We start from the raw sequence: 25446 nt of genomic DNA, 5'->3' as shown, positions 1-25446 counted from the left end.
TCTGCCAATTATATTTATAGATTTTTTTTTCTTTTGGTAGAGATGTTGCACTTCCTCCATTGGATTTATTACTAAATCTTTGATGATTTATGCTACTATTACAAATAGTATTTTAGAATTTCACTTTCTGTTAGTAATGGAAATGCAGTGACTTTTATATCTTGACTTGCATCTAAAATCATTCTAGACTCAAATATCAATTTTAGTAATTTATCTGGAGAATCTGATTTTCTATGTGGAGAATTTTGTCATTTCTGAATAATGACAGTTAAGTTTCTTCATTTCTGAACTCACATGGCTAATAACTGCTTGTTTATATTGGTTAGGACCCAGAGTACAATAGAAATGATGATAGTGGGCATTGTTTTTTTTTTTTTTAACCTTAAAAAAAAAAGATGTATTTATTTATTTTAGAGAGAGAGAGCATGATTGTGTGAGCATGCAGAGGGGCAGAGGGAGGGGCAGGGAGAGAATCTGAAGCGGACTCCTGAGCTGCTGAGCACAGAGCCTGACATGGTGCTCGATCTCATGGCCCTGAGATCATGACCTGAGCTGAAATCAAGAATCGGCTGCTTAACTGACTGAGCCACCCAGGCGCCCCATTTCTTTCTTTCTTTTCTTTTTTAAGTTGAAGTATACACAGTGTTATATTTGTTTCACGTATACAGCATAGTGATTCTACCACAGGTGCAGCTACCATCTGTCCCTGTACAGTGTAGTACAGTACCATTGACTGTGTTCCCTGTGCTTTCCTTTGTATTCCCATGACTCATTTATTCCCTAATGAGAAGCCTATATCTCTCATTCCCCTTTTTCCATTTTGTCCATCTCCCTCTCTCCCTCCCTCTGGCAACCATCAGTTTGCTCTCAGTATTTATGCACCTGTTTCTGATTTTTATTTGTTCTTTCGTTTTATATGTAAGTGAACATACAAGTGGAATCATATGATGTTTGTCTTTCTCTGACTTACTCCACTTAGCGTAATACCCTCTACATCCATCCATGTTGTTGCAAATGGTAAAATCTCATTATTTTTTATGGCTGAATACTATTCCATCCTATATATGTACCACATCCTCTTTACTCATTTGTCTATTGATGGACACTTAGATTCTACGTATTTTGGCTAATGTGAATGAACAATGCAGTAAGCAGACAGGTGCATACATCTTTTTGAGTTAATATCTTCATTTTCTTTAGGCAAATACCCACTAGTGGAATTACTGGTTCGCATGGTAGTTTCACTTTTAATTTTTTAAGGAATCTCCATACTGTTTTCCATAGTTACTGTACCAATTTACCTTTGATAGTGGGTATTTCTTATCTCGTTCACAGTATCAGGAAAGACTTTCAACATTCTACTATTAAGTCAAATGTTTGCCACAGTTTTCTATAAATACCCTTAATCAGATTAAGGACATTGCCTAGTACTGTGTGTTTCTTCATTTATGAATGTAAGGTTTATTTGAAAAGTGGTCTTTTTGATGATTTGTAATTTAATCTCATTTTAATCAGAGAGCATGGTTGATATGACTAGAATCCTTTGACATTTGCCAAAATTAGCTTTATGACTCAGAGTAAGTTCAATTTTCACACACACTGTTTGTGTTCTTGAAAGTAGAGCGTATTCTCTAATCACCGGGGGCAGGATTTCATGCAGTGCCTATTATACCTTCTTCGCCGATTGTAATGTTGAATGGTCTGCATCTGCACTCTGTACCTTTGCTCTGTCGCTTACTAAGAGAAATGTGTTAATAGCTCCCACTAAGCTTGTGAATTTATCTCTCTGATGTTCTGTTATGTTTGACAATATAGCTTTTGTAAGGGAGGCAAGACCTTACCTCTACCCTCTTAGAGTTTCTAGTTATGCCTGAGAGTGAAATTGTTATAAGACAGATTAGCAGAAGAGCACACAGATTTTACATGTGCCTGGGAGCCCCCATAGCAAAGTGAAGACCCGAAGGAGGGATGAGGCCTAAGTGCTAATATACTAGGGAAGAGAGAGCAGTAATTGTGGGAAAGTAACTAAAATATATGGGGAATCTCAAGGAAGATAGGGTTATTTTAATAAAATCTGTACAGATTTCTCTTGGTCTCGATTCACTGTCTCTGGGAATAAGAATGTTCCTTTCCCCTTGGAAGGCATCTTTCACTTGGGAGTTTATTTCCTGCTTTCAGGAAGAAAAAAGAAGTTCGGCACGAACTTCTTGACACATGCTGTTTTTCAGGTGTGAGAATAGCTCAAAATAATCCTTAGGCCAAAGTGGCATATTTTTGGATCTTACTCTGCCACCCTTCACTGCTCTGTCAGATGAAAATAAACAAAAAGGTCTTAACACCTTTCTGATGAATTAGAACTTTTAAAATTGTTGATAGTTCATTTTCTTTGTTTTAGTCCACCTGGTTGATATCTGGAACATGATTGAAGCCTTCCGAGACAATGGCCTTAATACACTGGACCATACCACTGAGATCAGTGTGTCCCGCCTCGAAACCGTCATCTCCTCTGTCTACTACCAGCTGAACAAGCGCCTTCCTTCAACTCACCAGATCAGCGTGGAGCAGTCCATCAGCCTCCTCCTCAACTTTATGATTGCTGCATATGACAGGCCAGTGCTTGGCATGCTTCCTGCATTTTAACAATGTTTGTCCCTTAGTCCTGTTTCTTCCAGATTACCTTGCTGAGGGTTGTCAACTTAGAATCACAGTGACAAGGAAAATTATTCCATATAAGTTCCTTCTAAGGACTGGTTAAATGCCAGAGTGACTCACTGTCCTAGGGCATGTCACATAGTAAGCTTTATAAAATTATGGAGAATCACAACACTGAGACATGTTGTTTGGTCAAATTATAGGTCCCTTAGTGTAGCTGTTCTCTAGCCAGAGAAGTATAGCTAAGCTGTGAATTCGATTAGGAGGCTTTCTTTGGAACTTAAAACTGACCTTTCTTTTGTCTGTAATAGTAAATGCCCCTTGACTCTAGTCTTATTTTCTTCTTGTTATGTTTAGGATACTATTTTAATTTTTTTCAGTGCAGAACATTGTGTTTACACCTTACAACCCCGGATGAAAACTATTTGAATGTACTCCAAATTAAAACAGAAATGATTTGCTGTATTTGTATTCATGGAGAATGAAGTTGGTGTTATAAGAAACAAAAAGAAATCATAAGTGATGGAGCTACAAAATAATGTTTATATTCCAGGAAGCAAGAGTTTAGATTTTTGATTTCTGCTATATTGTTGATCATCCAGTTTGGATGGGTGAATTCTTCCTGCTTCATTTTTTCTCTCTATAGACTATTTTGATTTTATACATTTGTAAAATGTTATTCATTACACTTTATAATATTGAAGACTCTGTGAATTAATTGTAAAAGTCTGCAGGTGTCAAAGCCAAATCACAGTGTAGGCACTCACAAAATTCACATTTTTATTTTTATTATTTATTTATTTATTTATTTAAAGATTTTATTTATTTATCTGACAGAGACACAGCGAGAGAGGGAACACAAGTAAAGGGAATATAAGAGGGTAAAGCAGGCTTCCCACTGAGAAGGGAGCCTGATGCAGGGTTCGATCCCAGCACCCTGAGATCATGACCTGAACCAAAGGTAGATGCTTAAGCAACTGAGCCAACCAGGCACCCCAGGAAATTTGAAATTCTAAAACAAAAGTCCACATGAGACATAAGTTCTAGAACTTGAATGTCAGTTTTTTAGTAATTTTTTTTTTTAAGATTTTATTTATTTATTTGACAGAGAGAGATCACAGTAGGAGAGTGGAAGGGAAGAGATCACAGAGAGAGAGGAAGGGAAGCAGGCCCCCTGCTGAGCAGAGAGCCCGATGTGGGACTCGATCCCAGGACCCTGAGATCATGACCTGAGCCGAAGGCAGTGGCTTAACCCACTGAGCCACCCAGGCGCCCCAAGTTTTTTAGTAATTTAGACTAGTGAATCCCTAAGGTTAATTTTATACTGTTCAAGGAATGAGTCTTTTGATCCAAAGACCTTAGTAAAAATGGTTATTCTGTGGTGAATAAGCAGCACCTTATCACGACGCTAATTCACTGAGTAAATCACTTCAGGGTTGTACAACACAGATCAATCCAATAAACAATTTTTTTTACTAAATCAGAGATAAAAGTCATCTTACTGTTAAAAAGATCTTACTGTTTAAAAAAAAGTCATCTTACTATTTAAAAGAGATTATAAACTTTGATTCCATGCTCATGTCAAGTAAGTTAAATACTATGGCTAAGGAAGGAGAAGGAAGAGCAAAGAGGAGTCGAAGGTGCAGAGGAGTCCTGGGACGTGGTCACAGACACCTGGACACATCCAGATAGAGACAAAGGAAAAGAATAAGCAAACAGTAAGTTATATGAAGACAAGTCAGTAGAGCAGCACACCATAGAAAACTAGGGGGAAAACAAAACAAACAAAACAAAACTGAAAAAAGATGAGTGAGCTAAGAAGAGGAAGGACAGTAGTATGTCAGTGGTGAATTTGGTAATTCTCATGTCATATTGTATTGAAAACTTTGGCCACGGGCATCAGAATCAATCCTCACATCATTGCTAACCTTGAACTCATATATATGATAATATCTTATTTGTTCTTCAGTAATTTGAAATTGGCTTTCATGTACTGGTAAAATGAAAGGATCTGGTTATTGGAATTTTATTTTTGAAAATTATAGCATTTTGTTTTGAAACATTTCAAATATTAGTCTATTCATTGGCCTCTATTAGGCTCGAGAGTCCCTTTGATATGTAGAGTATCTAGTTATTAATTTTAATTAGTCTTCTTGGGATTTTGTATTTCATAATTCTTGAGTTAAAGTTTGAATGCAACAATTATTTAATTATTCTTAAGTCCCCTAACCTCTAAATTCACAGTCAAATTTTTAGCTAGGTTGTTTCCTGGTTATTGTGGATTATAAGACTATAAAACTATAGTGAGAAACAAATAGGATCTAGACTTTCTCCCTCAAGTATGTATTTCATTAGGAATTAACTTATTTTAATGCCAAGGATTTAAAATATTTTACATTTGAAAACTAAAAACACAGAGAACAATACTATAAGCCTCTCTGTGGAGGACTTCAGTAAAAGCTATGAAGAATAGTCAAAACATCGGGTAGCCTCATTTCCTTCCTGCTGGGCCCCCAAAATGACAGGATCGGTAGTCATGTGGTCTGGTCCGAAGGTGTGACAGGCGATGCTATGATCAACTGTTTCTTCTTCTTCTTCTTCTTTTTTTAAATATTTTATTTATTTGACAGACGGAGAACACAAGTGGGCAGGGAGGCAGGCAGAAAGAGAGGAGGAAGCAGACTCCCTGCAGAGCAGAGACCCCAATGTGGGGCTCCGTCCCAGGAGCCTGGGAACATGACCTGAGCTGAAGGCAGAGGCTTTAACCCACTGAGCCACCCAGGTGCCCCTGTTTCTTCTTTTTTTAAGAAGAAGGGTATTGGGGGCGCCTGGGTGGCTCAGTGGGTTAAAGCCTCTGCCTTTGGCTCAGGTCATGATCTCAGGGTCCTGGGATCGAGAGGGCATCAGGCTCTCTGCTCAGCGGGGAGCCTGCTTCCTCCTCTCTTTCTGCCTGCCTCCCTGCCAACTTGTGATCTCTGTCAAATAAATAAATAAAATCTTAAAAAAAAGAAAAAAAGAAGGATATTGAAATTCCCAGAATGAGGAACAGGAAATCTCCTTACCCTTCTCCCCTGGAGCCAATTTCATTGTTCAGGGCTCGGGATTCACAGACTCCCCGCTCCACCCCCGACGTCTGCGTGGGGTCGGTGTCTTTCTTGCCGACGGTAGGGAACCTGCTCTCGTGGGCTGCTGCGGCCACAGGAAGAGGGGCTCCCCTCGCCGAGGGGCCCGGAGGCGGGCCAGCGCTCCGTCTTGCCGGCGTCAGAGCTCTGGCTTCGGTGGTTTTGGCCCCCTCTTCTATCTGCTTAATGCTTTTGCTACTTGGAAAACGCCCGCTTCCCCTTTCCGGAGAGAGCCGGCTTCTCTCAGCACCAGACGGAGGCGTCCGAGTCTCCTTCCAGAAATGCGCGTTTGGGCCATGCGTGTGTCGGCATTACGCTTTTGAGCTCAAACGGATCAGGGTTTGTGTCTCTGGAGCAGAGGGTGATTGAATTCTCCCCCTCATGGCTCGTTGCCTCCCGGTGGGGGTGGTCGGACTGGCTGTGAGGGAGAGGGTCGCGTGTCCCCCTGGGAACTCTTTGCAGTGCGTCACCAACCTGTGGCTCCCTTTCCTGTCAAATGGGCCCCGCTCTCCGTCCAGCTCCCAAGATCTGAAACCTGTAAGACTCAGTTAGACCCTGCCTTCTTCCTCCTCCTTCCTCCTCACGTCCATGCCAGTTACCAAGGTCTGTCACTTCTATGTCTTGAATCTCGATTCCTGGTGCATCTCTCCGGCCCCACAACTACTGCCCAGCCCAACCTCTTCCTCCTGAGCTGCTGGCGGGGCCTCTAACCCATCTTTCGGCTTGTGCTTTCTTCCCCCGTCTATCCTTAGAAATAATACACATCGTGAGCTGCACTATCTAACCTGGGAACTTGAACATGAGCAGTAACTTACTCTGTCTCTCTTGTTCCATCCCACTGACCGACACGTAACCAAGGTGAACCGAATTCTGATTTTGTGTTAGCATGTTCTTCTTAAAGAACAGTTTTTTCCACATAGACATTAGCACAGTATTGTTTAATTGTAATTATTTTTGCTAATTGTAAAAGGAAAGTCATGCTGTCTGTATTATGACCTGACTTACTTTATGAGGTAATAGCTTTTCCAGATTTGTTCATGATGCCTGCAGCTCTAGTTCAGTTATTTTCACATTTGCATAACACTCTGTTGTGTTACTCTACATTCTGTGTTCTCTGGGTTCTCGTTCTGAGAAACAACACTGTCTGGCATGTTCTCATATGTGTGTCCTGGTACATGCGTACAGGTGTTCGAAATTGCTCTCTTGGTCCTAACCAAGGAATGGAGTTGCTCATTGGTGGGGGAGGTGCATGAGATTCAGCTTTAGAGGACAGGGTCAAATTATTTGAACAAACTGTACCCATGCCTGAGAGATCCTCTTGATCCACATTGTTTCTGTAAGCCTTATAGTTGTCAGACTTTTCGGTTTTTGCTAAGTGACATCTCACTATTGTTTGATTTGCATTTTCTTGCTTCTCCAGCATGTCTTTGTGTGTACCTTGGCCAAATATATTACTTCTGTGAAGTGCCTGTGTGGTCTTTTGTTCACTTTGGTGTGTTGTTTCTTCTTCCTGTCGTGGTTATAGGGGTCCTTAGAGCCTCCGGGTAGCAGCCCTTTCTTGCTTATCTGTGCTGTACATATCTTCTCTTTGTAGCTCGACTTTTTACTTTTCTTAGGATATCTCTTTCATAAAATGTTTACTTTTATAAGTTATTTTTTGATTTTTATTTTTTTGGGGGAAGGTGGGGTCAGGCAGGGCGAGAGACAGAGAATCGTAAGTAGCCTGCACACTCAGTGTAGAGCCCAATTTGGGGCTTGATCTCATGACCGTGAGATTATGACCTGACATGAATTCAAGAGTCAGGCGCTTAACTGACTGTGACACCCAGGTATCTCTCTTAAAATGTTTTCTCATGAGAAACTTCAAATATATACAAACATAGAAAGACTATTATAATAAAAACTCAAGGCATCTATCACTCAGCTTCGGTAATTACAGTACATCATTGATCTTATTTCATCTGTGTCCCCAGGCTCTTCCCCTCCCCGCAACCCCTTTCCTTGGCTTCTTTTGAAACAAACTCAAGTGTCATTATTTCATGTGCAAATATTCTAATGCACACATTCTGTGCACATAGTGTGCACATATTCTGTTTTATAATACTATTCCCCCCCCACCCCAGGTTTTTGCTCTAAGAAATAATAGTGCTTGGTATGTAGTAAAATTAGACTTTAAATGGAACAAACCTATAAAAAATCTTACAGCTAATGAAACTAGGTTTGGATAAAATCTTCAAAATATATCATTGTTGAATATGTCAGTGGAAGGCACAAGGTTATTGTTTATCATCTAAAATAACACTTACTATAAAACGCTGTTGCTACTTGGAACAATCTAAAGACTTCTTTGGTGTAAAGAGTTTTATGTGTATAATTTAGGATGGGTCAATATGGAAAAATTTGCTGTGTAGTTTGGAAATACAGCTAAGAACTATTTTTGAATCTTGCTTTAGCAACTTAATTTGGGTATATTTAAAATTTCCATAAGTTTCTCTTAATACTAGATGCTAAAAACAAAACTGTATACAAAAAGCAAAACTAAACAATTTCATTTTTTTTTTTTAAGATTTTATTTATTTGACAGACAGAGATCACAAGTAGGCAGAGAGGCAGGCAGAGAGAGGAGGAAGCAGGCTCCCTGCTGAGCAGAGACCCCCCCCCCACCAATGCGGGGCTTGATCCCAGGACCCTGGGACCACGACCCGAGCTGAAGGCAGAGGCTTCAATGCACTGAGCCACCCAGGCGCCCCAACAATTTCATTTTAAATAAGTAATTGTACTCCTTAAATTCTGAATATACCCAGCTAGCATATTGTGGAATGGACGTTGCTAATGAAAAAATATTAGGTAACAGTCTTCCTCATTAGTGATTTTTAAGCAAAACTATAATATCCTGGGAGGCACAAATACTTCCTGTATTTATTTACAGTGTTTGCTCTTATATCTGCTCGTGGTCAAGTACAGTAGGAGAGAGTCGGGCTGAGAGGGAAGAGATGGACGCCCACAGCAGCAGCACATCTCGCTCTTACGAGGATGGAAGTGAAGCATTTTTAGGAAATTTCCAGGGGCTGATGGGGAATGAGGTGTACGGGTTTGGATGTTTTAAAAAGGTGAAGTCCTGGGGCCCCTGGGTAGCTCAGTGGGTTAAAGCCTCTACCTTCGGCTCAGGTCATGATCCCGGGGTCCTGAGATCGAGCCCCGCATTGGGCTCTCTGCTCGGCGGGGAGCCTGCTTCCTCCTCTCTCTCTGCCTGTCTCTCTGCCTGCTTGTTATTTCTGTCTGTCAAATAAATAAATAAAATCTTTAAAAAATAAATAAATAAAAAGGTGAAGTCCTAAGGGGGAAACTAGTGTAAAATGGAGAGAAACAGCCACCGGGGTGGAGGAGGAGGAGGGCAGGCCCCTGCCTACTCGCATCCCCTACGCCGCTGTGTGGCTGTCCTGTGGTGTCTTGTGATGTCACCACCGTAGTCCCAGGACTGGGTGGCAGGATTATTCAGGGACCAAAACTGAGTGAACTTGAAATTCACTTATTACTCTTCCCATCACTGATTCTTTATTTTGTAGTTTTTCTTTCAAGAGAAGTCATGCATTCATGCTAATTTTCAAAGAATCTTCTTGATTTCAGGATTGCAGACCTGCAAGAGGGCTTCACCATTAGTTACTATTTCAGAGAAAAAAATTCTTTTTGCTTATTATTTTGGCCTTATCTTACTGTTTCCTTTTAACACTTTATTTTTTTTTTTTTAAGAAAAGGCAAGAAAGGGCACACTTTTTCTGAGTGTGACTTTTTCCTTGCCTTTGTTTCTCTCTGAAAGTGAGGAGAGAGGTAGTAACAGAGACTTCTCTAGTCCATTCGGTACCTCCAAAATAATCTGATTAAGACACTATTTTCATCATGTAACTTCCCACCTCAAGAACCTTGCAAAGCTCCCTGTGGTTTTTGAATGAGATTCCTACTCCTCACTTCTAATGGCATCAGTCCTTAATTCCCTGCTCATACCAAGCTGTAAATAAGCTACTTGAGGCACTTTTCCCAATTTTTCCAACATGACATACTCATTTCTCCCTCTAAGCATACACACACAGCCAACCCCCATCCCGCTCCAGTTTTTACCTACTGTGTAGCCTTAAAATCACCAACCCCATTTTCATTCCTTAGATGACATACAGCATTCATCTGTATCATTATTTTGACCTTAAATTATAAAATGCTCTGAACTGCTTCATAAGTATAGAAATAAGATCGAAAGCCCTTAGAGCGGAGATTCTACCTTATGTTTCTTTGATTCCTCAATAAACACAATGCTAAATTCTTAATAAGTATTTGTAAGGTCGAAATGAAAATTAGCAGGCACTCTGATTGTGATAAAATTGAATAATATTCTAAGTTGATTTTACTTGATTAAGCTGTTTGACATTTGCCAAATAGATGCTTGATTTGCAGTTGATTATTGCATAATCCATTCACTGTGAAGCGTTGTAAATTAAGATTAATTGGAAAAATATGAGTTTCTGAGCATCAAAGAGAAATGCTCTTATTACTTTTAACTACATGTGATAATTGGACTGGTAACAGTGTTTCTAAAGTAGAAGTCCCTTTTTGTGCGGGGAAGTACTAATTTATGGTTGGCAGCATCCACAGTTGTTTGTTAAAGATGTAGAAACAACTTGTTTTCTTAAGTAAAAAATGCTTCCCTAGTCTTGTTTTCAAAAGCATTAATTTAAATAGCAAGTTCTTATTCGATTGTGCAAAGCTGTAAACACCGTCCAGATCAGGTTAACTCAAATATTTAAAAAAATAGGCAGAATTTGAGACTTCATGAAACTGAAATGAGCAAAGTCCCGTCCAGAGGGCACAGGTGAGGACTGTAGAGGTTCTGAAGGTACTTGCATGTTAAAACACAGCAGTGTTTATTCAGGGTGACTCACTGTCTGCTTAGCTTGGCACAGAGCTAATCATGGTGTTTTCTCAGTATTGGATAAGAAGAACTCTTTTTAGAAGTCATGTGCATGGTTTATTGTCAGACTGTAAAATGATAGGTCTATAGAAGTGAATCATGCAGGGAGGTCTGAGAAAGAGAAGCATGATGTTTCTTTTTGAGGGAGGGTGCTCCCTGGAGAGACAGCTTGGGTGGGGTTAAAATAACAAGTTTCCTCTCTCCCATCATCCTCCACAAATACTACCTGTTTGTCCTTTCATTTTAGTATCTTTATGTAAGGGTTAATATTCACTGTTGTGTTACTTATTAAATATTGACCTACTAATCAACTCTGCAGCTATCATAGGCCAGATTTTAAGTTGAGCCACATTTTTTTTTTTTTTTTTTTGGTGATAAAACCTGGTTAAATATCTTTTCTGCATTCTGTTTGCAGAGAACTGATTCTGGGATGAACTTGGACTTTACATTGAAAGGACTGAAAACACAGATGTTGGTGAGGTTATACATGCCACGGCCAGGGGCAGTTAACTCTTCAGTTGTAAATGTAACTTGACTAGTATATACAGATTAAATTCAGATGTCTGGTGGGAAGGATTGAGAATGAGTTTTTCCATGAAGAATCAATTAGATAAAGGATGTAATCACAGGGTATTAGGCTGCTAAGTGGCTGTAGTCATTCTCTACCGCCTCTAATTGCAGAGCAAGAATGCAGGAGTGCTAATGCAACAGTAGGAAAACACAGTAAAAGGGACACTTTCCCTTTGCATTGTCTGGGGGCAGCTATGGGAAGTTTTATTCAGGCTTAAAGTCGAGAGAGAAGCCTCAGTGCCAAGAAAAGCATTCAGAGCAAAGGGAAAAATGCTGACGTGTGGCCTACAAAGCAAACAGTTGAGAGGAAGGAGAGAAAACTTTTTCTATTTGAAGAGAAAAATATAAATAATGTGATTTCAGGAAGAATTCTGAGAAGACCCCTCACTAATTTTATTAGGTGATTAGATTTTATATAAGTATCTTTAATAAGTACTTAGAATTTCTTTAACTATACCATTTATTAATTTGCTTATATCAATATTTCCTTTTGAAAGGTGAATAAACTGGGCACCAGGGTGGCTCAGTGGGTTAAAGCCTCTGCCTTTAGCTCAGGTCCTGATCCCAAGGTCCTGGGATCGAGCCCCACATCAGGCTCCCTGCTCAGCGAGGAGCCTGCTTCCTCCTCTCTCTCTGCCTGTCTCTCTGCCTGCTTGTGATCTGTCTGTCAAATAAATAAAATCTTAAAAAAAAAAAAAAGAAAAAGAAAAAAAAGAAAGGTGAATAAATCTTTTGATGGTTGAAACTCTGAACCTAAAGTTGTAAATGATGGCAAGCATTTGTAAGTGGGGAAGGTGAGTTTATCGTTCAGACCTGAACCCACTGCCTCATTTTGGGGGTGCATAGTTACATACTTCTAGGCAGATTCTTTTTTTTTTTCTTTTTAAAAGATTTTATTTCTTTGACAGAGGCAGATCACAAGCCTAGACAGATTCTTGAGCACAAGAGCTCAATAAACATCATTCCCAGATCTTTCTGTCTTTGGGTCTTCATGATCCTTAATCTTAATGCCTCTCCTTTCTCCTTACTTAAAACACCCTAATATGCCTGTATATTCTCTTTATCCCGTTGAGTTACCCACTGACATGTGCATGTATAGCCCCTCACCCTCCATAAAATATACACTGCTAAGCACACGTATGTTTGCACACCCCAAAAATACATGTAGGCAGAGAGAAGATTCATAGCGCAATGGGTGGGAGGTCACGTGTGGAGATTGCTGTGTGGCTCTTGTGAATGGAAAAATGGTTGGAAAGTAGATCTGAGAGATGATGAATTGAGGAACCACACATTACTGATAAGAATTAGTTGAGGGGTGATGCACTCTTCCATTAATACACCTGTGGACTGCTTGATCTGAGACCAGCCATAAAGACCATTTCTTAAGATTTTATTTATTTATGACAGAGAGAGAGTGAGGGAACGCAAGTATGGGGGAGTTGGAGGGGGAGAAACAGCTTCCCAGCTGAGCAGGGAGCCCAATATGGGGCTTGATTCCCATCGATCAAGCATCGTGGGCTTCAAGCATCAAGGCATTGTGACCTGAGCCAAGGGCAGACACTTAACTACTGAGCCATCCAGAAGCCCCGAGAGTATTAATAATACTAATGAGTGGAAAAGGATACCAGTGCTGATTCAGATCAATTGAGAAGGATAACAATATCCAAATGAATATTTGCATTTGAGCTGAGTTAAAGAATATTTGAGGAAGGGATGAGAAGTGTTATAAATATTAATGTTTCTAAAGCATTTTGAAGATTAGGAAAAAAGTGTTATTATAATAATTTTCAGAAGTAAAGGTGTCATAGTACCCAGTACGCCCTAGCATGTGGCATGTATCAATGGGGACTGTGGGTTAACTCTTCAGTAAGAGTTGAGTTTGCCCTGACTCTTGCCAGAATGCTGGGCTCCGCCACACTCTCCTGTTTGCAGGAATGGCATCAGGTGCTTCTTCGCAGCAGGAATAGGTACCATTTTTGTCTTTGAAGGAAAAGCAGGAGATTTGGAGTTAGAAGGGGTTATACAATCACAACATGATTTATTCTTTCATCTCTTATTATGTCCTTCGATTTATACCTGCAAAATAAAAGCTAAAGTCTTAGTACCGCCTTCAAAGTTGTGTGTTGGTAGTTCTCAGCTCTGGGTGCAAAGCAAAATAGCATGAGAAACTTTCTAAAAATACCAAGCCCAGGGTGGGATCTAGGCATCTGGATTTTTGTGTCCACATTTGTGAGGGGTACCTACTTGTTTTCTTTTGTCGTAATGGATTATTGTGTTTTTGGTATCAAAATAATGCGGGTCTCATAAAAGATTTGGAAACTGTTTCTACTCTCTCTCTCTTTTTTTAATCTCTCAAAGAGTTAGCATAGAAATGCAATTATTTCTTCTTTAAGTGTTTAGAATTCACCAGCATAGCTTTCTGCACGAGGAGCTTTCTGTTTTGGAAAGCTTAAAAATACCGAGTTAGTTTCTGTGATGGATATGGGCCTATAGAGGTTACCTGTTTGTTCTTGCATGAGCTGTAATGGTGGGTGTTTTTCAAGGAGTGTTTTGTGTCTGTCCAGTTCATTTAAGTTGTAAATTTATGGACTCTGTAACATTTCCTCATTTCTGTCATGTTTGTTGAATGCATGGTTGATAACCTTTCTTTCTCCTGATATTGGTAATTTGTGTCTTTTTCTTAGTCAGTCTGACTAGAGATTTATCAGTATTATTCATTTATTCAAAGAACCAACTTTTGGTTTCATTAATTTTTCTGTTGTTTTTCTGTTTTTAATTTCACTGATTTCTGCTCTTAAGCATATTTTATTTTTTCTTCTGCTTGTTTGGGTTTAATTTGCTATTCTTTTTCTAATGTTCTTAAGATTATTGATTTGAGAACCATCTTTTCTAGCATAAACCTATTTAATACTTAAAAAGTGAGAAGTGCCGGGGCGCCTGGGTGGCTCAGTGGGTTAAGCCGCTGCCTTCGGCTCAGGTCGTGATCTCAGAGTCCTGGGATCGAGCCCCACATCGGGCTCTCTGCTCAGCAGGGAGCCTGCTTCCTCCTCTCTCTCTGCCTGCCTCTCTGCCTGCTTGTGATCTCTGTCTGTCAAATAAATAAATAAAATCTTTAAAAAAAAAAAAAAGTGAGAAGTGCCAACACTGCCCTGCTTTCCTTTGGCTGCCTTCCTTCTTTCCATCCTGGACACAACCAGTGTTATTTTTTTCAACATCCTTTTCACAGAATGCTAGATAGCGTTAAGAGCAATCATTTTGTTCCATGCTTTGCCTTTTTTTTTTTTTTTTAACTTAGTAATCTATCTTGCATTTAAATCTTTATCTTTCACTATTATTTTTCATTCTTTTTATGATAGCATAAATAGCCAATCTTCTTTCAATGGGCATTTAAGGATAGGGCCTGGATCTTGGTATTTTTAATATTTTTGTTCTTTTTATGCATTTTATTTTTTATTTTTTTAATTAAATTTTTAAATGTTTTAATAAACATATAATGTATTTTTATCCCCAGGGGTACAGGTCTGTGAATTGCAGTTTTACACACTTAACAGCACTCACCGTAGCACATACCCTCCCCAATGTCCATAACCCCACCACCCTCTCCTGAAACCCACCCACCCCCCCGCCCCCAGCAACCCTCAGTTTGTTTTGTGACATTAAGAGTCACTTATGGTTTGTCTCCCTCCTGATCCCATCTTGTTTCATTTAATCTTTTTTCTACCCCTCAAACCCCCCATGTTGCATCTCCACTTCCTCATATCAGGGAGATCATATGATAGTGGTCTTTCTCCGATTGACTTATTTCACTAAGCATAGTACCCTCTAGTTCCATCCACATCATCGCAAAAGGCAAGAGTTCATTTCTTTTGATGGCTGTTTTTATGCATTTTATTATGAAAAATTTTATGCATGCCATTTATGTATCTTAAATGTCTTTTAACCTGTGGGGTTCCCTTCATTTTCCACCTTAAACCATTAGCTGTGTCCAGTAAATGGTAACCTTCACTTTCCAGGATTCATTTTTTAAACAGCTTTTTTTTTTTTTTTAAGATTTTATTTATTTATTTGACAGAGAGAGATCACAAGTAGGCAGAGAGATAGGCAGAGAGAGAGAGAGAGAGGCGGGGAAGCTGGCTTCCCGCTGAGCAGAGAGCCTGATGCAGGGCTTGATCCCAGGACTCTGGGATCATTACCTGAGCCGAAGGCAGAGGCTTTAACCCACTGAGCCACCCAGTCTCCCCCTTTTTTTAAACAGTTTCTATTGGGAATTAGGAAATGTCTACAGAAGGAGGCCTAAAATGAAGCATAGTATGGCATGTCACCTTGGAGCTCATGCCGCATGTACGTACTCCGGTGGGGGGTGGGGGCAGGGTACTGTCAGACCTGGGAGCCCCTGGTGTGTTCCTTTCTTTCACCCCTTTCCTTTCTCCCAGAGGTCATTGGTAGCCTGAATTTTATGGAAACCTCTTCTAAGACTGTTTTTTACTTTCTTCTGGATATTCTCACATCATGAAATCAGTGTCTACAAAAAAATATTTGGGCAAGTTTATCTTAAAAAATGTCCTTCGCTCTGCATCAAGATTTCATCTACTGTTGGTGTACTTTGTCTTCGTTCTTGCTCTGCTGGTCATCAGGCTTGCCTCCTCACACTCTGGGCTTCAGGAATGTTCTCTCTGTTGCTTCATCTTTCTGGGCCGCTTTACTTCAGGATAGAAACCGCATCCATCAGGGTTCTTAGCTGTAGGCAATAGAAGCCACCTCTGGCTAATCTGTTAAAAGGATCTGTGTGACCCGCAGACTCCCTGAGAAGGTTGGGAAAGTGGGCTTGATGACCACACTGCCAAGCAAAATATATGTCACGATTGTGTCACAAAACGGGTCTCACGGAGACACGTCTGCTGCCTCTCCAGGGCACAGACACTGTTGCCTGTGCTCCGAATGCCATGGCCACTGGGCTGCGGCGCTGCCGGGGGAGTCCATCTCTGCTGCCTCAGGAAGCTGGATGGAAGCCCTCCCGGTGTGGCCAGGTGGTACACCCTCTAAAAGCTAATCATTTTCTGTGTGGTCTCAAGGGGGTGCATCTTGTTGGTGGAGCTTGTGGCATGTGCTCATGTCTTAGTGTTGAAGAAAATGGGAAGGCAGACAGGCAAGGTTTTCTTTTCTTCCTTCTTCACACTGTGGTGGTGGGATGTGTATCGGTCTCAGAAGATAGGGCATGCCTAAATACAGACTTGGCATTTAGATGGTTGGTGACCAAAGAGAAATGTCCACCATTAAAGTTCTGTATCAGTCTTAGAAATCCATTCCCTTTTCTAGTTGGTGTTCTTTGTAGCTACTCATGTTGCTTAAAAAGCACCGTGGGTATTTGACTTGGGTGTAGTCCTTCTGTTGACAGGTGCCCTATAAGATGTGCAGCAGTATCTGTATTTCTAAAGAACTGTATATTTTAAAAACCCCATCCTGGGGTGCCTGGCTGGCTCAGTCAATAGAGCATGCAACTCTTGATCTCTGGGTTATGAGTCTGAGCCCCGTGTTGTGTGAGGAGAGATCACTTAAAATAAGATCTTTAAAAGGTAAAATAAAAACCCCATCCTAATTTTTGCTCATTGTAGGGATTCCTGTTTTATCTTATGAATAACTTTAGTGAGGTGTAATAGGTGAAAATCAGACTGTAACAAACATTAGTATTTCCTGGAGATCTTTGCACTATGACCCTTCAGGATCATGAACCGTTTGCCTTCCAGGTGTGCTCTTACTGTATAAAAGTTTTGGAAAATGGAAGACACTCTATTGGGAACATTGGTAAAGATAGATAGGATGACACTTGCTTTTCAAAACTAAGACGGTACAATTCTCATTATTGTGAAGCTATGTTACTGTGAAATTTTGTTTGCACATGCTTCATGAAGTGAACACAAAAGCCCGTTGTTCGTTTGCATGTGATGACTTTAAAACCTGGCTAGTGAAGTTGTCACCTGCTGTGCAACCAGGGCGTGCTGAACGGACAGAGGACGTTCATCACAGTGGACGTGTTAGGTCAGGGGGCCTTGCTGACTTTGCCTTGGTTCTGCAGGTGATGCGCAGTCTTGTTCTGGATAATTCATATATGTTCCACATTTCATCTTTCCAGCCACTGAAAAAGAATTAATCTTACCATCCTTTCTCCTCCACTTTCTCACAGTCGTGGCCTGGGAGGATCCGAGTCAGATATATCAAGCTTCTTAGGATAAACACATGGTGTCACATAAACCTGTCACAGTAAAAACAAAGATGAATGTAATATAAAATCTTTATAGCCATGTGCACCCTGTGGCTTTAGTACATAACAATAAACTGTTGTTATCATGGTGGGAGGACACATTTCTGAATTATTCAAACAAGGTGATGCCTCAGTTTTGAACACTCAAAACAACTCAGCTGTGGATTTCATGGGCAAAATTTACTTCTGGTTCATCCATCTGGCCTCTGTGTACAGAGCCAGGAGAAATTTCTTTGCAGAATGTTTGTAAAGCTCCTTTCCAAATAATTCAGGTAGTTTTAACACTATTTACCTAACATACATGAGAGCTTATTTCTACAAAGGAAAAAAACCCCAAGGTCTCTAAAAATCCAAGGTAATATTGTAGCATATTAGGGCAAGAGTCCGCTTACTAATTGCTTGATATTTAGTGATACCTTTGATTGCTTTTGTGGTTCCAGATAGCAATTGTCTCTAATATAATTTATTTTGCAGTGAGGGCCGAGGCAAGTTGACCGTATTTTCAGTTAAAGCTATGTTAGCAACGATGTGTGGTGGAAAAATGCTGGACAAATTGAGATGTAAGTACTTTCCTATTATTTGAAAAATTGTATCTTCAAATCAGGATCTTTGAACAGTTTTAAGTTAATGTTTTCAGAATTTTGGATGATGCCATATTGAACTTTTCTGTTTGTGCTACATCGTTTGCTTTGTAGCAGCTGGCTCAGAGGATGTACATTATGCCACCTACTGTTGAGATGGAAAAATTGGTTGAAGTAATTTGTTAAGTTTAGTTTTTTTCTTGGGTGGGGGGATAAAGCAATGAAACTGAAGAGATTCAGAACAGTAATGTTGACCTTAAAAAAGTCTTTTCTTTTTCTGTCTTTTTTGTTTTTTCCTTTTAATTAACGTATAATGTATTATTTGCTTCAGGGTTACAGGTCTGTGAATCACCAGGCCTACACATTTCACAGCACTCACCATAGCACATACCCTCCCCAATGTCCATAACCCCACCCCCCTATCTCTCCCTCCCACCCCCCAGCAACCCTCAGTTTGTTTCATGAGATTAAGAGTCTCTTATCTCTTATCTCTCTCCCTTGTTTCACTTTAAAAAGTCTTTTTTTTTTTTTTTTAAGATTTTGTTTATTTATTTGACACAGAGAGAGAGAGAGGAAGAGAAATCACAAGTAGGCAGAGAGGCGGGGGTGTGGGGGTGTGTGTGGGGGAAGCAGGCTCCCTGCTGAGCAAAGAGCCTGATTCAGGGCTCCATCCCGGGACCCTGAGACCATGACCATGACCTGAGAGAAGGCAGAGGCTTAACCCAGTGAGCCACCCAGGCGCCCCTAAAAAGTCTTTTAAAAATGCTTTCCATATGATCAAAATTTTGCTTGCAGGTGGTTATGTTGAGTGCTTTTTGTTAGAAAATAAATATGGTTATTTTTATCAGGTTTGGTCAAGATTAGCCCTTTTTAAAATAAATTTATTCTTCATCAGGTGGTATTTACTATGATTAAACCTTTCCTTAGTAGCTTAGAGTTAAGCTCAGTTATTTAGAAATTTAGAGCCTGTTTCTTTGCTTCTTTTTTTGTTGTTGTTCAGTTACTTTTCCTAAATTTTTTCTTACTGTTGGCCATCTTGTCATTTTACTGTTCCTTAGATACTGTAAGATTAAATGAAATCAAAGGACATGAAATTCAGAGTTATTTAATTTTTTGTGTATGGTTTTCATTTATTCATTCATTAGATAGTTACTATCTAAGATACGCCAAACATTGTGCTAAGTGCTTTACATATATTTTCTCAGTGAATGCTTAAATTTCTTTGAGCAGCAGGTGGTATATTCTCCATTTTATAGATGAGTTAGCTGAGGGGGCGAAGCTGGGATTTCAGCTCAGGCTGTCTAGCTTCCTGGCCCTGTTCTAAGCTACTTTGTTGTGCTCCATAGACTAATCCTGTAATGGGAGGCACACTTGTGATACAGTACAGTGATCAAAGTGCCATGCTGTAAGGAAGAAATTCTGGCAGGTTTCAGGGAGGTGAGATTGAAGCTGTGGGTTTTAATGAAGTGTTGAGTTACCCTATGAATTGCTTTGTGAAGAAACTGGGTCATCTGTCCTATATAGCATCGCTCATGGACTGGCTTTTCATGATCACATCTCCATGATGCTCTTTTGTGTCCCACATTTTTTGTTTTAATTGGAAGATCTAGAGGCTTGGTCAGATTTAAGTGCAGGCTTTTGGGCCAGATGACTTGATAGGTACACTTATTTTCTGTGCTTTTTCTTATATGTTACCATGACATCGAAAGTTGGAAAGCTGGATGGCTCACCGGATATAGATATAAATATTCTAAAGGATTAAGGTCTTAGATAATGTGTTTGGTCAGCTGTTATCTGGTTTATCTTCATTTCAATTCAGCTGCAGTGTAAAACAAGTTTTTAGTAATAAAACTTACAGTTTTATTAAATACTCTTCTGAGTATTTTTCACATGGTATCTCAAAATTCTAGGCTGAAATTTCGTAGTATTTTCTTAATTCTAGCACAGTGTTTTCTTAATTCTAGCACAGCGTTTGCCCAAGGAAGATAATATGATATGGATGAAATTGTATTTCATTCAAACACAAAGAAAAAGAAAGTTGGAATTTTATCTGTTTTTAATGATAGTGACACCAGGTAAAGAATATACGTTGCTATCTTTATTAGTACTGGAGAAAGTGGTTGAAAAATGGAAAATTGGTGATATACCCGCATGGTGGGTAACTCTGGAGTCTGTAAGTTTCTATGGTTAAATCTGCCACATTTACATCATTGAGCTGGGACCTGGCACAGAGTAAGTGCCAGAATTTTGCCAAGTATCATTTGTTGTTTGAGTCCTAAAATTACTGCAGTTCTCTGTTGGACTGTTAGTGAAAAAGGGCAAATTTTAGTATTGTGTGAAATGTGGAAGGGATCCAGGTGATGGCAGGGTTTTTGTTGTTGTTGTTTTAGTGTGGCTTTTGAAGCTCTTGGAGAAATACAAGTGACCAGTATTCAGGTGACACAGAGGGCACATGCGCAGGCCGGCGTGACAGGTCTGCGTGCTAAGAAGGCCAGATCACTCATTGCACATCAAATGCGGATGGATGAGGCACCAACCGTGCTAGCTCACTAATTACCGTGTTCATATCATGCAGAGAGATTTAAAATATGGTTTTCTTATTGTCTTCACATTCAAAATTATAGTTCTTGACCATCTGTAGCTCTGTTTAATTATTTTTGTTGTATTAATTATCTTGGCTCAAGAATGAGATGTTTGGGGCGCCTGGGTGGCTCAGTGGGTTAAGCCGCTGCCTTCGGCTCAGGTCATGATCTCAGGGTCCTGGGATCAAGTCCCGCATCAGGCTCTCAGGGAGCCTGCTTCCCTCTCTCTCTCTCTGCCTGCCTCTCCATCTACTTGTGGTTTCTCTCTGTCAAATAAATAAATAAAATCTTAAAAAAAAAAAAAAAAGAAATGTTTAACATAAGGAAAATTTTCAGGTATTGAGGCCTGTCTCCACTTCTTAATTTTAATCATCTAGAGTGGAAACCCATTTACATGTGGTCTATCCTGATTCATACAGAGCTCACTGGTTATAATTTACATATTTTCATAGCTCGGGGATGTCATCTTCTGCTGCATTTGGGGCTAATTGTGAGGCTCTGAGTTATTTTTCCCTTCTGATGTTTTCAGATGACTACTTTCTCCGTCCTTGACCTTTTTGTTGGTGGTGGCAACAGTGGTGATGGTGTGTGTCCCCTTTATCACTGATAAATGTGACGGGATTATCAGAGTATCAGTCTCTAGAAATCTCTCCTTGCTTCTGTTTTACATTTAATATGGAGAAAACATAAGCAAATTTCTGAGCATTCTATTTAAGGTTTGAGTGTAGGTGACTGGAGCTTTTGTTGTGGGATTGATTGGCAGTTTGGGTGCTGTAGGAATCCTTTTCTCTCTGGCTTTCCGGGTCCCAGCTGTGTCCTGCTTAGTTGCGATGGCTGAAGAATAGCACAGACAGAAGTGAGCTAGAACACTGTACTGCACTGTGACATTTCTTTACCCCCACCTTCTCTCTGCTTGTTCCGTTGACTTAGTTCTTATTTTCTCCATCTTCCCGCCCCTGAACGCACTTTCTGCTGTTATCTCTGCTAACGTTCCTTTTAAATGAGCTTTTCATGTTTATGTAATACAACTTCATGTTTCTACTTTTCTTCCTTTTATTTTGATCTTTTTGCACTTTACCCTTTTTTTTTTTTAAGATTTTATTTATTCATTTGAAAAGAGAGGCACAGCGATAGAGGGAACACAAGCAGGGGGAGGGGGAGAGGGAGAAGCAGGCTTCCCGCCAACCCGGGAGCCTGATGCGGGCCTCGATCCCAGAACTCTGGGATCATGACCTGAGCTGAAGGGAGACATTTAACGACTGAGCCACCCAGGCGCCCCTGTGCTTTACATTTTATTTTAGATTTTTTTTCCCTGTAATTTCCCCCCTTACCCCTTTTTATTTGGTATATTTTTGTTTGCTTGTTTTGGGGTCAAGATAGCATTTAGAACAACTTAACCAATATTTGTACTTTAAGTTTGAAATATTTCTTGATTAGATTTTTCAGGTTTCTCTTAAGAGTTTCTGTCCCCAGCGAGCGCTCATTTATAGAAATAATTCACTGTTATAGCCATTAGGGACTATATCCTAGATTCACAGTTAACTAGGGTCAGATACTAAATACCAGTGATTTATAGGAAGAGCACAGACTTTAATTATAAGCAAGATCAAAACTCAGTAATGTCAGAAACCATAAAAATAACTCAGAGGACAAAATGTATAGGCTGTAAAGCCCATTATTTATGATTTGTCATTTAATTGATGTGATTTATTCACTTTGTCCAATTCTGCTGTTTTCTAAGAAACTTAGTCTCTTATTCAGACGTCATCTGTCTTGCATTAAAAGATAGGAGCAGATGATTCATGTAGTTGATTTTTAAATTCTTTAAAAACCTGGTGCTACCATTTGAAGGATGGTCTAACAGTGTATATCAGGAAGGCTGTAAAAATACCCATATCCACTGACTCAGTCTATTTCTTGAGTTTATCCAGAGGAATTAATCAGAGTGCACTCTAAATTTTATGTATATTTGTTATGGCATTTTTTAATCATAGGTGAAAACTTGAGACAGTGTGCAAAACTCAGAGCTCAGTTCTAGCAGGATCCCCACATGACTGCCGACTGCCTATATTGTTCTCAAAAATAGGTTTCACATCAAAATGCATAAATGTAATATAGTTTTAGACAAAAATTTGTTATGCACCTAGAAAAAGAAAGAAATAGTATACCAAAATGATAACAGGTATTTTTTCTGGGTTGTAGCATAAGGATGTCTTTGTGGTTTTGATAGACCACACTTTGAGTAGCTGGAGAAAAGATGATCTGAGCTGCTGCTTGTGCTCAGAACTGGCAGTTCTCACCGGATTCCCATCGCTTGCTCCCTTGCTGTTGCACTAACAGACTGTAGAGAGGCCATCCTTTGCAGCTATAATTAAACGGATCCACCCGTTCAAAATTTAGCCTCCTTTGCAATAGTCTCTCCACTGCCTGTCACTGCAGAATTCCCCCAGCTGGTTTCTGCTAACCATCCCTTCTCGTCATTAGACAGAAATGATGGGTGAATCTCAGTGAGTGAGGTTCACATTTGCATTTCTCCTATAACCAAAATGTTCTAGAACCGGAAGCAAGTAAGAGATAAGTCCTAAATCAGTATTTTATCAGTAAGAAGAGAAAGAAAAACAAAACCAAGGGAGGACTTGAGACTTGTCTAAAGTAGTTACTGGCCGAGTCAGCTCCGCAGAGAGGCCCAAGGCGTGCTGACTCCTATCTTTCATCCTTGCTCTGACTTCATGAAGGATGTAGGAATATTCATGAGTTTGGGAATAAAATATTCACTTGGATTTGGTTACATATAGGTATTTATAAGCATGCAGATGTATATACATGTTTTTGTGGGTTAGATTACTTAGTTGGTAGAAAGATGATAGGCGGGGAGAGTCAGTTACCAGAGAAAGCTAACATATAAAAGAAAACGGTATTCCGTTTATAGACTTCGCTTTATTGTAAACAACCCTATCATCTTACAAAAGTAAGTGATCCGTGATGGGGGGAGAAGAAAGTGTTGATAGATGCAGTGAGTAAAACCAGGGTCATTATCACCAGAAGAAGAAAAAAAAATGGAAACATATGTGATGATGGTAGAATGGTAGCATTATTTTGCCATTACACAAAGGACGGAATATTTTTTTAAAGTGTGTATACATAAGTCTGAGGGACTTGATTGTGGGTTTTTCACAAGGGAGAAAGCCTACATTTTTTTTCTGGAAACAACTAATGGGGAATTAGCATACCTTCTTTCAGAGGTGTATAAATAGAAAGAGAATTACTGGGGAAATTAATCAGAGTTCTGGGGGGAAATTTAGTCCCTTGATGCCAGAAGGGTTGAGGGCTTTAATCAGAGAATTAGTTAAAATTTTTTATTAAATTTTATTGTCTTTTATTTATTTCTTTAGTGAGATCTTTTTATTTGTGTGTAGTAAATCACACCAGCTTTCATTGTTATACTTCATTTAAGATAAAAAAAATTAGCAGGAATTTTATACTGTTTTTCTTACAGATAAAAGAAGCCTAATCTTTTTTAAAAAATACTGTTGTAAACCAGTAACTCTGGAAATAATAAGTCACTATGCCTTCAATTTGTGTTCTAGACGTATTTCTCTTATTAAATCAAACAAAGAAACATGTTTCTGCTTGTTCTCTTGTAAATGTAATGTGGCCCTATTAAGTTATAGTTTCTTTTTTAAGGAATTTTTAAAAAACTGGATACTCTGAATATATTATTTAGCATGGTAACCAAGTGTAACAGAAAGTAATACTTTTTTTTGAGGGGAATGTTAGTCATTTTATCATCCAGTCACTCCCTTTTATTTCTCTGAATGAGTCAGGTGTTGATTTGTTGGTGTGGATGTACACACAGATGTTTTTGTGGTTGTGAAACCGTAGATACATGTATTTATGTACTGGGTAGCATTAGTTTCCCGTCTTGAATATTTCTACCATTTAGTTAGTGAGCACAATGTAATCACATGCTAATTTATCAGTTATGAATACATTGGGTGACAACAAAAAACTAACAGTGGCCGAAACACACTGGGATTTATTTTTCTCCCATAAAAATAAGCCCAGAGCCTGGTGAGTCAGAGTTGGTCCCATGACTCAAGGATGTCATCACACACTCAGGTTCCATCCTCTTGTTTTGCTCACCATGTGGCTTTCCTTTTTACGACTAAGTGATCGCTGGATGGGCCTCACATTCCCTTTCTAGGCAGACAGAAGAGAGAAATGCCTCTGTCAGGAAAGCAGAAGCATTCCCAGAAATCCACTTTGGGGTTACATTGTATAAAAGAGACTGGGAAGTCATTTTTTTCGGTGGAGCACATTGCCGTTCTCGGCACAGGTTCAGCTGGGGAGCCAGCAGGGGAAAAGAGACAATGAGTCGTAGGCACCTAGCCACATCTCCTACGGACTCTTTTTTTCATTCAGGTTATTTTCCTCCTTGTAAGAATAGCACCCAGTTATTCAAAAATGAAATCACCATGTGCTCCCCTCCTTAAGGGCATCAATTCTTCACATACTTGGCAATATCTTCAAAGCTCTGTATCTTGAGCTGTGGCCCTGCAGGATGGTTCTACCTGGACATTTGCTGGTTGGTTCAAATACACTTATGTACAAAGCTAAATATCTTTATCTTCTTCTTCTCCTCTTCTTCTTCTTTTTCTTCTTCTTCTTCTTCTTCCTCTTCCTCCTCCTCCTCCTCCTCCTCCTCCTCCTCCTCCTCCTC

The 25446-nt window shown here is 39.7% G+C and overlaps 1 protein-coding gene across 12 annotated transcripts in view; it reads left to right on the top strand.

Moving 5' to 3' along the window:
• DTNB (dystrobrevin beta) overlaps positions 1 to 25446 on the top strand; it is a 236340-nt gene that overhangs the window by 40879 nt on the left and 170015 nt on the right. For all 12 annotated transcript variants that reach the window (XM_059405271.1, XM_059405274.1, XM_059405273.1 and 9 more), the window contains 2 exons: positions 2396 to 2609; positions 18038 to 18123. In XM_059405271.1, the coding sequence (XP_059261254.1) occupies positions 2396 to 2609; positions 18038 to 18123 (300 nt within the window). The remainder of the gene's footprint in view (positions 1 to 2395; positions 2610 to 18037; positions 18124 to 25446) is intronic.

This window comes from Mustela nigripes, chromosome 7 (genome assembly GCF_022355385.1).
Source record: "Mustela nigripes isolate SB6536 chromosome 7, MUSNIG.SB6536, whole genome shotgun sequence".
In the NCBI taxonomy this organism is placed as follows: Eukaryota; Metazoa; Chordata; class Mammalia; order Carnivora; family Mustelidae; genus Mustela; species Mustela nigripes.
Note: the sequence above shows the minus strand (reverse complement) of the source record. Positions and strands in the feature narration are given on the sequence as shown.